General features: G+C 38.1%; 1 protein-coding gene across 2 annotated transcripts; it reads left to right on the top strand.

The window, feature by feature from the left end:
- The first annotated feature begins 5 nt into the window (after nt 1–5).
- MRPL30 (mitochondrial ribosomal protein L30) lies at nt 6–10,392 on the top strand. Of its 2 annotated transcripts, none has more exons than XM_082746924.1 (6): nt 6–141; nt 4,898–4,975; nt 7,163–7,243; nt 9,666–9,812; nt 10,042–10,115; nt 10,195–10,392. In XM_082746924.1, the coding sequence occupies exons 2-6, from the start codon at nt 4,925–4,927 to the stop codon at nt 10,322–10,324; spliced, it is 483 nt and encodes a 160-aa protein (XP_082603050.1). In that variant the 5' UTR covers nt 6–141; nt 4,898–4,924; the 3' UTR covers nt 10,325–10,392. The 2 variants fall into 2 exon arrangements, with proteins under 2 accessions (XP_082603050.1, XP_082603051.1); XM_082746925.1 differs by having other exon boundaries at nt 114–449.
- The last annotated feature ends 1,171 nt before the right edge of the window (nt 10,393–11,563 follow it).

Raw genomic sequence — 11,563 nt, 5'->3', positions numbered from 1 at the left:
GCGCTTGCGCTCTTTTTTATGGCCCGTAAGTGGGCGGGACAAAGCCGGAACTAAAAGTGCGTGTTTTCGCCGTCGGTGCGCGCTCTGACGGCTGGGGTTGAGTGTGGCGCTTCCTCTTCTTAACTGTTCACTTTTCACTCGGTGAGTAGGTTCGATTTGAACCAGATTGAGCGGTGGCTGGTGAGAGGGGAATGAGTGGCGGAAAGTTTTGCCTTTTTTCTTGGAGTTCGTACGTGGGAACGCTATGGAGACGCCGGTTGGTTTTCCTGTTGGATTCTGAGTTTGCGGGTCGCAGGAGCCTAACTGGCCCTGGGCCCCTGTCCTGTCCCACGGCCTTGCGAAAAGCCAGCGGCGACCGGATGCTGTTTCCCAGCTCGCGAGCCCCTCGGTTTGTGGAGCCCGAGGGCCGGGCCGCCTAGGCGCGAGAGCTAGTGAGGAAGGGGGTTCAGGTTGGTTTGAGCAGTGTCTTTGCTTCTGTTTTACTATTTCGGTTTCCCACTGGGGGTCAGCGTAACTTGATTTTTGTTAATAAAGATAAAATCTTACCTAATTGCATTTTAGAAGGCAAAACTTCCAGGGTTGGCAGTTAAAAAATCTGCCGTTTTACCCAGAGCTGTAATTTTGCAACCCTGTTTTGATCACCACCTCGCCATAGCGGCCTGTTCTGTGTCTTTTTGCCAGGAGGCGCGGATGAGGAGGAGGACTGACCATTACTTGATAGGCATGAGGAATTAATTACAAGAAGAGACATTTATTGCCTTCAGAGATCTCGGTTTATTGAAAGGGATATTCTGTGTTGTGCATTTTCAGTTGTGTTTCCCCTCCATTTGTTGTTAAATAGATGCTTTTTTAATTAAAAAACTATTCAGACATTAACTGGGAGCGGAAAATCGCCTTGATAGCCTTCCCCGCAAGGTTATGTTAACATTTGCTTACTGATAGCCTTCCAGAGATTTTCTCTATATACACACATTCTTTTTTTTTTTTTTCCTTTATTTTAATGGAAAAGGGATCATATTCCTCATGACGTATGTATTCTTCTTTTGCATCGGTGCAACAGAAGTTATTGTACAGTAGAAGATGGTATAGTTACTTCAAGGTCCAAGAGTTGTGTGCCTTATTATTAGCAATAATCTTTACTTTTTATTAGAACTTATAACTTTTGACTGTTACTCCTTCTGAAGTCGGTGAATTAAACTTAGTTCAACAAAAACCGATTGTGTGCCTAGTCCATGACATGTGCTGTTTTAGGTATATACTTGGGATACCTCTGTGAAGAGACAGGGCAGACCAAAAACAAAATAAAATATAAAAATTATTGTCCTTGTGGAATTAACATGTTTCTGGGTGGAGACAGACGGTAAACAACAAACCTAATAAACTGTGTTAGAAGAAAAGTGCTATGGAAAGAAAATCAAGGGAAGTAAAAAGTCTGACAATTTGGGGGTCCATCAGAATATTGAATAATGGAATAAGGGTAGGCCCCACTGAAAAAAGATTTGAGCCAAGAATTGAAGGAACTAAGAGAATTAAGTATGAATATCAGGAGCATTCCAGGAGAAAGAACAGCCTGTCCAAAGGAGCATGGCTGCCTGGCAACTTGGAGGACCTGTAAGGAGGCCAGTGTGTGTATTAATTAAGAGTGATTGGAGATGAAGTCCTAGAGGTGGGGGTTAAGGACTGGCTGTTACTCTCATGCATTAAAGCTTTTGGGTATTTAATAAATTAACTTTTTTATTTTAGAATAATTTTGGGTTTTGGGGAAAGTTGTGAAGATAGTACAGAGTTCCTATATACCCCACACCTGATTTCCCCTTTTATTAGTATCTTACATTAGTATGGTACATATGTTATAATTGATGAATCACTACTGATGCATCATTAACCAAAGTTCATACTTCGTTCAGATTTCTTAGTGTTTACTAAATGTCCTTTAACTGTTCCAGAATCCCATTTAGTTGTCATGGCTCCTTAGGCTCCTCTTGACTATGGTAGTATCTCACTTTCCTTGTTTTTGGTGACCTTGACAGTTTTAAGGCACTCAGGTATTTGACGAGGTACTGGTCAAGTATTTTTCACAATATCCTTCAAATGGAGTTTGATGTTTTTCTCTCAGCCTGGTGTTAGGGGTTTTGGGGAAGAAAACCACAGACAAGAAGTGCCATTCTCATTCCATCGTATCAAGTGTGCATGCTATCAACTTGACTTTTATAACAGTTGATATTAACCGTGATCACCTGGCAGACATAGTGTTTGTGAGGTTCCTCTAGTACAATGTTATTTTCCCCCTTTCTATACTGTACTCGGGGAGCAAGTTATTAAGCATAGCTTATACTTAAGAGATGAGTGGTTTTTCTCCACCTGTTTGAGAGGGAAGTATCTGCATAAGTTATTTGAAATTCTCTAAGGGAGATTTGTTCTCTCCCATTAATTTACTTCTTCATTTATATGAGTACGGAAATGGTTATTTTATAGTTTGGATTATAAGCCAATACTTTGTTACTTACTTTGTTGCTCATATTGGTCCAGCTTTAGCCACTGGAAGCTCTTTTCCTATGTCCCTTTGACATGCTCCGATCATTTTGATTTTCTGATTGGTTCCTTTCTAGTGCTACAAGATGCCCTTGTTTGTATATTTCCTGCTGTAGCCCTCCAATCAGCCATTTTATCTTTTATTAGAGAATGCCAAGATCAGGGTGCTGGGTATGCTCATTGCTACTGGGATGCCATTGCTTTTTGGTCTTTTTAGCTAACAGCTAACCCACATGTACATACGTGCCTGTGATTATTTCTTTATCCATCACTATATTTAGCTAAACATGAGCTCAAACTCTAATCTGTGTCATTGGATCACATGTATTTATTCTGGCTTTTTCCTCTTGTTTATATGTTACTTCTTAATCCAATGGTGAGAAAGGCTGGCTCACTGGAAGGTTTTGAGAAAAGGAGTTGACATGATCTGATTTAGGATTTTATTTTATTTTATTTATTTTTTTTAAAAGACTTTATTTATTTATTTGACAGACAGAGATCACAAGTAGGCAGAGAGGCAGGCAGAGAAAGAGGAAGGGAAGCGGACTCCCTCCTGAGCAGGGAGAGAGCCTGATGCGGGGCTCGATTCCAGGACCCTGGGATCATGACCTGAGCTGAAGGCAGAGGCTTTACCACTTAGCCACCCAGGTGCCCCTCTGATTTAGGATTTTAATTAGATGAATGCTGCCATGGAGAAGAGATCTTAGGGAAGTTAGAATGGAAGCCAGAAGGCCATTGAGGAGGCTTTTGTTGACATTTAAGTAATAAGGAAAAAAGTAACAAAGTGTGAAGCCGGATGAGTTGGATTAGTATATTGTTTAACTTGGGAGGAAGTATGGTAAAGTAAATACTTTTTCATAACCTATTTGATTGAAGGGTGGGAGGATTAAATAAGCATCGCTTCTAAGGAAAATTAAGCATCTCTTCTAAGAGCCTTGATATAAAATATATATATATATAAACAACCAGCCAAGCAGTGGCTGATGATTTGAACTAGATGCTGATTTGAACTAGAAATTGATATGCTGTGTGATAGTGTTTGAGGTCTGAAGTAGGAATGACAGTCAAGGTATTTTGATGTACTTCTGAATTCTGAGTTGAGCAGATCATAGCTCTAACCCATTATTTGATTCAGACATTCAGAAACAAACACTGGATGCTTACTGTTCATCAGATACTGTGCTAGATACTGAGAGTAGAAAGTGAACAAGACAAAATTCTGCTTTCATGGTTCTAAGGATTCGGTAGTTAACTCTTCTAAAACTGAATACGTAATTAATTTTGAGAGACTGGTTCAGTAGCTAAAAATTTTTCTGAAGTCTGGCTCTTTTAATGGGACACCTTGCATTGATTCCCACAACTTCATTGCTTTGTCCACATCACAGGAAAGACTTGCAGAGCTTGAATGAGTCAGGATCTGGTGGATTCACTGAAATACAGCATTATATCCTATTTTGGTGTGTTAGAGTATTCTTATTACGGTTTTGTAATAATTTAATGTTTTTGTTATAGTAAAAGCTACCATTTATTGAAGGCTTCTTATGTGCTAGATACTGTTTTAGGAGTTTTAGAAATACTCATTTGCAAGTTAGGTATTATATTCTTTCTTTCTTTTTTTTTTTTTATTATATTCTTTCTTTTGGGAAAAAATTGAAGCACACAAATTAAATAACCTATCCAAAATATACATGTACTTCATAAACCTAATCTTCTCTGTTTTCAGTATATATCAGTATAGTAGTTGTAACTATTTGTGTCTAAATTAACATAACTTCACATCATAGAAATTTAAGAATCGTTTAAAAATACAAATAAGCAAAAAAGGAAGTTATGATTTGCTTTTTATCAGAAAGGGGTTATGATTTAGTGAAAATGCACTGGACTAGGAACTAGAATTGGGCTCCAGACCATATACTCCTTGGATTGCTGGATGCCCTTGGGTAAATGATTGATATTTTATTTTCCACACAAGAAGATTGTTCATTCTAGTTGTAGGAGTCAGGATTTCTTCAGTCCCTTCTAATCCTTCCATTTTCTGATTCTATAACAAAGCATTCTTTGTGCTCATTGTTGAAGAAGATTTTTAAATAATAATAACCTCCTTTACCCATTTTTGTTGAGTCAGCTTAGGTTCTAACTCATCTGGCAAAAATGGGATGTGGTTAATGTATAGTTATTACCTATGGTTTTGCTGAACTCCAAGTAACATATTTGTTATAACTTAATTCTTACCTTTATTTTATTAAAATAATAAGATTTCACTGTGAAACTTAAATCAAGTTTATAATTAACTTGATTTCCAAGTTAATTAACTGTCAATTTCCAAGACACATTTGACCCATGGATCTATTTCTGCTTGTCGTAGCCTCAGAAGAAAACCGTCACCACAATCATGGCGGGGATTTTGTGCTCAATAGTTCAGAGGCCCCCAGGCAGACTCCAAGTAAGTGTTCAAGTTCTCTCTCTCTCTCTCTTTTTTTTTAATTCCTTAATAACTGTTTCTTTCTCTTTTGTAATTAACAAAACAGGCAAGTTAAACTGCACAAGTTCCTATATATATATATATATATATATATATATATATATATATATATTAATGTTGAGGGTCAGTTTTATTTATGATTTATCTGCTGTTTTATCACTAAGGAATTGACATCACAAAAGGTCTTTTCCTAGAGAACATGCTGGTAAAAAATGTCCAATGTTGATTTCCCCTTAATCTTTTTAAAAGTTTAAGGATTTATTGTCTTCAGTTATGAAAACATTATGTTTTCAATCATAGAAAAATAAAAAACTATGGAAGAGCAGAAAGAAGAAATGTACTCTCCAGAAACCATTTATGTGTATATTTTCATGTATTTCCTTCTTGTCTTTCTTACAGAAATTAAGCAGCTCAGCCTAATCTGTTCATGAGGGCCAGAGTCTAGATACAGGTGTGCTGCTGGCTATAGATAATAATGTTAGGTGCTTTACATACATTACCTTAACCTTAGGTTAGTATAAGGACCTATTTAGAAACGGTCCCTGCTCCCCTTCCCCCAAGGGATTTACTTGGAGACAAGTCCCGGAAACCAGCTTCAGGTAACAAAACCCAGATACAAAGGGGGGTCAGGCCAGGTGGAGACATCCCATCAGTGGGGGTTGCATACTGTCTCACTGGTTACCAAGGAGTATGGGCCGCGCCCTTTGGGCGCCAATCCCAGTCAAGGTGTAATAGGCTGGTTCAAATGTCTACTAGGGTAAATTGTAATTCAATTGGTCACCTAGCATCACTGTGGAGTTTCCTGTTACAATCTCATCGGCCACCTGTGCGTGGCCAGGCCCGACCGCATGGCCTTTGTCCTTAAAAGCTAGTCTGAAACAGAAGGGTCGCCCTCTTGTAAGAGGTGCAGCCCCGAACGTTCGGTTAGATTCTTGATGCTTGGCTCGAAATAAAGCTTTGCTTGACCTTCGCTTTGTATCAGTCTCGCTCCTTTAATCATGGACCCATTATTGGGGCATAACAATTAGTCCTGTGGTGTTAGTATTATTTCCTTTTGAAATAGCTGAGGCAGTTGATTCTCTGAGAGAACAAGTGTCTCATTTCTTACAGATGATAAGCGCAGAATCAGAATTAAAAGCCCATGTTTTTCCTTTCCATCTCTCATTCACTCCTACTTACTCTTTAATTATGTATGGGTCTCTGCAGGACAGAGAAGGCATGAAGAGAGTGAATATTGCCCATCCAGAGAGGAGTTTCCAGATATGAAGCATTGGCAGTGAATTCTTTCACTTTAGCCAATTGAAAGCAACAGGACTGAAGATTGCTGAAGGGGAAAGAGAGATAGGAACTAGGAGTGATGACATTATAGGGATTAGAAAGAAAACCATAAACTCATTTCTTTTTACAGAGTATTGTTGAAGATTATTATTCCACATTGTATAGAGCAGGAGTTGGAAACCACCGTCTGCAGATTGAATTCAGTCCACCACCTACTTCTGTAAATCAGGCTTTATTGGAAGTAGCCACGCCCACTTATTTCCATACTGTTCCGGGTTGCTTTTGTCTCCCATTAGCAGAGTTGAGACTTGGCAGTGGAAACCATGCAGCCCCAAAGCTGGAAATAACTTCCTGTTTGATCCTTTACAGAAAAATATTGCACCCCTGGTCAGGAAGCCTCTATTTCACTCATATGTAGAATTTAAGTTACAAAACAGAAGAACATAGGGGAAATGAGAAAAGAGGGGCAAACCAGAAAACAGACTCTTAACTCTAGAGAATAAACTGAGGGTTACTGGAGGGGAGGGGTTGGGCTAAATGGGTGATGGGAATTAAGGAGGACACTTGCAGTGTGTACCAGCTGTTTTAAGTAAGTGAGGAATCACAATTCTACACCTGAAACTAAGAGTACACTATGTTAACAAATTGGAATTTAAGTAAAATCTTGGAAAAAAAAACAGAAAATCTGTATGTGCTTTTTGCTTTCTAATGTTAGTGGTAAGATGAATATATTCTTTCAGCCTAGGGGCTGAGATAAATGTTTGATAATTATAGGTTAGGTAAAAACAGACTTGTCACCTAAAAATTGGTAGGTATGGATTTCTGCACTAGACAGAGTTCTTTAAAGAAATGTTTTATATCATGTTTTAGATGATGACAAAAGGTATGGAGTCTCTTATTTACATGGATTGGATTCGTCACAAATTTACCAAGTCAAGAATTCCAGATAAAGTAAGAATAAGGGTTGGGAGAGGGGGGGTGAGCGTTACTGTTTTTTTAAGCAGGCGATGTTTTAAAAGGTACCTGCTTTTGTAATATTGAAAACTTTTATGTTAAGTAATTTGTGGAGGTTGGTGGTAGGGTAGAGTTTAAATAAAACATGGTAGAATTTATCTAAATAATGATTTTTTTTTTCTTTTTAAATGTACTAATGGCCTTTGTAGTAGTAGGTTTTTATCATTCTGGAATCTCTTTATTCCTGCTTATGGTTTTTTGCCTTAATATTTTGTGTTTTCATATTACCATTGTCCTCAGAAAACGCTGAGTCTTCTTCCTGCTCAGACATGTGGCTCTGTGTTCACTTCCATATCGAATATTGCAACTTGGGATCTTTGAGTTTTCTCTGCTAGATTTATCTGTACATACCATTCTTTCGGAAAATACAAGCTACATTGCTTTTCGTGTTTTTTTTTTCCTACATTAGCCATATAGAACCACTTGATTTTCCCAAGTATTCCATGCTCTTCACACTGTTTCTTTCTTTCTTCTCTCCTTCTCTTTGGGATGCCTGCCCCATCCTCTGTCTTCCACCATTCTTCTCATCCTGGGTCTCTTCAAAACACCTAGAAAATCCAAACAAGCAATAACAACTGAAAAGCATACTTAATCCCACCTACCACAGCTACTGTTAATATCTTCCACATCCTTTTCAGTTTTATATTTTTAAAGATATGAATCATCTCATGCATAATGTTTTTCTAGTTGCTTTCTTCATTTAGCAATATAGTGGGAACCTCTTAGCAGATAAGTTTCTGCAATATTATTTTCATGATTGAATTATATGCCCCTTTTTTTGACAGAGAGAGACATTGTGAGCGAGGAAACACAAGCAGGGGGAGTGGAAGGGAGAGAAGCAGGCTTCCTGCTGATCAGGGAGCCCGATGCGGGGCTTAATCCCAGGACCCTGGGATTGTGACCTGAGCCGAAGGCAGGTGCCCCTGAATTACACGCTTTTTGATTAAAGTGCCATCTTTTGTGCGTGTGATTCCCAGGAGGTATGATTCTTAATCTAGTATCTTTGAAACCTTTACAGGTACCTAAGTGTGTGTGTGTGTGTGTGTGTGTGTGTGTGTGTAAAACATGATTTCTTAGAATCAGTATTTATGTAATTTATCATAAATACAAACCTGTGTATTTTGGTACAGATGAAACAAATCCAAGAGCCTACTACAGGGGTGCCTGGGTGGCTTAGTTAAGTGTCTGACTTTGGTTCAGGTCATGATCCTGGGGTCCTGGGTTTCAGTCCTGTGTCATGCAGGGGGTCTGCATCTCTTTCCCTCTGCCCTTTCTTTCTGCTCATGCTCTCTAGCTCTCCTTTTTCTCTCAAATATATAAAATCTTTTTTAAAAAAATCCTATTACACATGGTTGTAAAATTATTATTTTTTTGCTTAAGAATGTTTTGTGGCCATTCTTCAAAGTTAGTAGCTGCTAAGATAGTAGACCGAATTTTAATGACAGCATTGTATCCTATTGGATACATCATTATTTAGTTGTATCATATTTTGTTATTGTTAGTTTTAGTTTTTTTAGTTTTATTTAGAATTTATACATTGTAATTCCTATAGTTATCCTATGAGGAACATGGATGTGACCTTTAAATTTTTCAGTATTACAAATAGTATTACCATATACGCCCTTATTCAGTTCATTTTATGTACGTAGGGAAGTTTTCCATAGGATAGCTTACTGGAACTTTTTGATTCTTAGAGAATCAGTTCTGTGGACCCATTTCTAATCCTTCATAGGCAATCATTTGTACTCTTCTGGTGCTTTGTACATACTTTTTAATGATCCTCATGTGTTACTGTATACGTCCTTATTCAGCTCATTTTATGTACATAGGGAAGTTTTCCATAGGATAGCTTACTGGAACTTTTTGATTCTTAGAGAATCAGTTCTGTGGACCCATTTCTAATCCTTCATAGGCAATCATTTGTACTCTTCTGGTGCGTTGTAAATACTTTTTAATGATCCTCATGTGTTACTGTTATTGTAAGCTTATCTTTGTTCCCCTGCTTGAATGGGGTGGAGGATGCAGCTGTGCTGAGCTTTTTTAGTGCTAATACAGTCTCCAGGCATTTGAACTTTTTAGTGTCTTTTGATTGCTCCTGCTTCGGTCTTAAAGCAAACTTTGTGCGATATTTTTTTCAGAGTGTGAAATTATTAGAATTTGTCTATCTAAGTAATCAAATGGGTATAAATATTCAGTTTGAGGCTAGGATTACAGAAAGATTTGGGATGAGATCATTATGTAGTCTTTTTTTTTTTTTTTAAGAAAAAAAAAAGATACTTAGACACATAGATACATAGAAGTTGAAATACATACATACATAGAAGTTGAAAATTTACCATTTATAATTTTTCCTTCTTAGGTATTTCAGCCTTCACCTGCAGATCATGAAAAATATGGTGGGGATCCACAGCACCCTCATAAACTGCATATTGTTACCAGAATAAAAAGTACAAAAAGACGTCCATATTGGGAAAAAGATACAATAAAGATGCTTGGACTAGAAAAAGTATGCAACTATTTAAGTCATCTTATGAGAGGTTTAAATTTGCTTTAAAGTTTGTAATTCTTAAACTTTAAGGTGTGTTTTTACTGTTTCTTTTGTTTAAATATATTATTTAGTGTAATTTATCTGAAACTTTGATTTAGACATAATAGGCCTTCATTTTCACATTTTGCTGAAATATGGGACCATCTGTTCTGAATCCAATCCATTACATGGTTTCCTTTCTCTGTAGGCACATACTCCTCAAGTTCACAAGAATATCCCTTCAGTGAATGCAAAACTGAAAGTGGTTAAACATTTGATAAGGTTTGTTGTTTGCTACTTCAGCAATTTTTAAAAAATGTATTACCTGGTATAATTTTAAAAGTATTTCTTTATGTTATAGGATCAAGCCCCTGAAGTTACCCCAAGGACTTCCAGCAGAGGAGGACATGTCCAACACGTGCCTCAAGAGCACTGGGGAATTAGTGCGGTGGCATCTAAACCCCATAGACCAAGAAGCAGTTAAGTCCTAAGGCCAGAGCAGTTTCGTATTAAGAAATGTAAATCACTGTGTTCTCATTAAAATATATTTTAAATACTAGTCCTTTTCACTGGCTAAACATGGTGTGATTCTTCCTTATATAGGCTTGAGATTCAGTGCAGAGGACTGTAGTGGAAGGGAGGGGAAACTGAAGGGAAAGAAATCAGGGAGACAACCCACGAGACTTAACTCTAAGAAACAAATGGAGGGTTGCTGGGAGGGAGCTGGGTAGGGAATGGGGTAACTGGGTGATGGGCATTAAGGGAGGGCATGAGATGTAATGAGCCACTGGTGTTATATGCAGCTGATGAATAACTGAACTCTGCATCTGTACATCAATGATGTACTTTATGTTGGCTAATGGAATTTAAATTTTATTTATTTATTTTTTAAAGATTTTATTTATTTATTTATTTGACAGAGATCACAAGTAGGCAGAGAGGCAAAGAGAGAGAGAGAGGAAAGCAGGCTCCCTGCTGAGCAGAGAGCCCAATGTGGGACTCGATCCTAGGACCCTGAGATCATGACCTGAGCCGAAGGCAGAGGCTTAACCCACTGAGCCACCCAGGCGCCCTGGAATTTAAATTTTTAAAAAAGATTTTTTTATCTATTAGAACAGGGAGGAAGGGCAGAGGGAGAGGGAGAGAGAATCTCAAGCAGACTCCCCACTGAGCGTGCAACCCAACAAGGTACTCAATCCTTTGACCTTGAAATCATAATCTGAGCCAAAACCAAGAGTCAGATGCTCAACCAACTGCTTCACCCAGGCACCCCAGGTATCATTAATTACTAACCTTGAACAGTTCTAATTGAACAGTTATTGAATATCCCATAAGTGTAAATCCTAGAGGGGCTATAGAGCCAAAGGACACTAAACAACTTCAGGGAACTCGTTCTCGCTAGACCTCTGTGCTACAACAAAAGGTGTCCTTGCTGCAGGCAAGGCAGGTTGAGGATAGCTTTGTAAGTAAAAGCTCATCACTGCTAGGGTTTTTGGGGGGTTTTTTTGGGGGGGGGCATTTCTTTTACTGTTCTGATATTAATGTTGTTTAAAATGGGGAAAAGAACATTGGTTAATTTTTACCCAAAGAGTCTAATAAACTTTTTTTTTAAAAAAAGATTTATTTATTTGAGAGAATACGAGCCACAGGAGGGGCAGAGGAAAAGAGAGAATCCTTAAGAGAGAGAATCCTTAAGCAGTCTCCTTGCTGAGTGCAGAGCCCAATGTGGG

This window comes from Mustela nivalis, assembly GCF_964662115.1.
Source record: "Mustela nivalis genome assembly, chromosome: 8".
NCBI lineage: Eukaryota > Metazoa > Chordata > Mammalia > Carnivora > Mustelidae > Mustela > Mustela nivalis.
This window is presented reverse-complemented; position numbering and strand designations above follow the sequence as displayed.

What these genes read in the sequence shown, in the direction of transcription:
- MRPL30 (XM_082746924.1), top strand. Translation starts at nt 4,925, where the DNA reads ATGGCGGGGATTTTGTGCTCAATAGTTCAGAGGCCCCCAGGCAGACTC. An exon ending in AGTCAAGAATTCCAGATAAA is followed by an intron (nt 7,244 to 9,665) that starts GTAAGAATAAGG and finishes TTTCCTTCTTAG; the next exon opens with GTATTTCAGCCTTCACCTGC. An exon ending in AGATGCTTGGACTAGAAAAA is followed by an intron (nt 9,813 to 10,041) that starts GTATGCAACTAT and finishes CTTTCTCTGTAG; the next exon opens with GCACATACTCCTCAAGTTCA.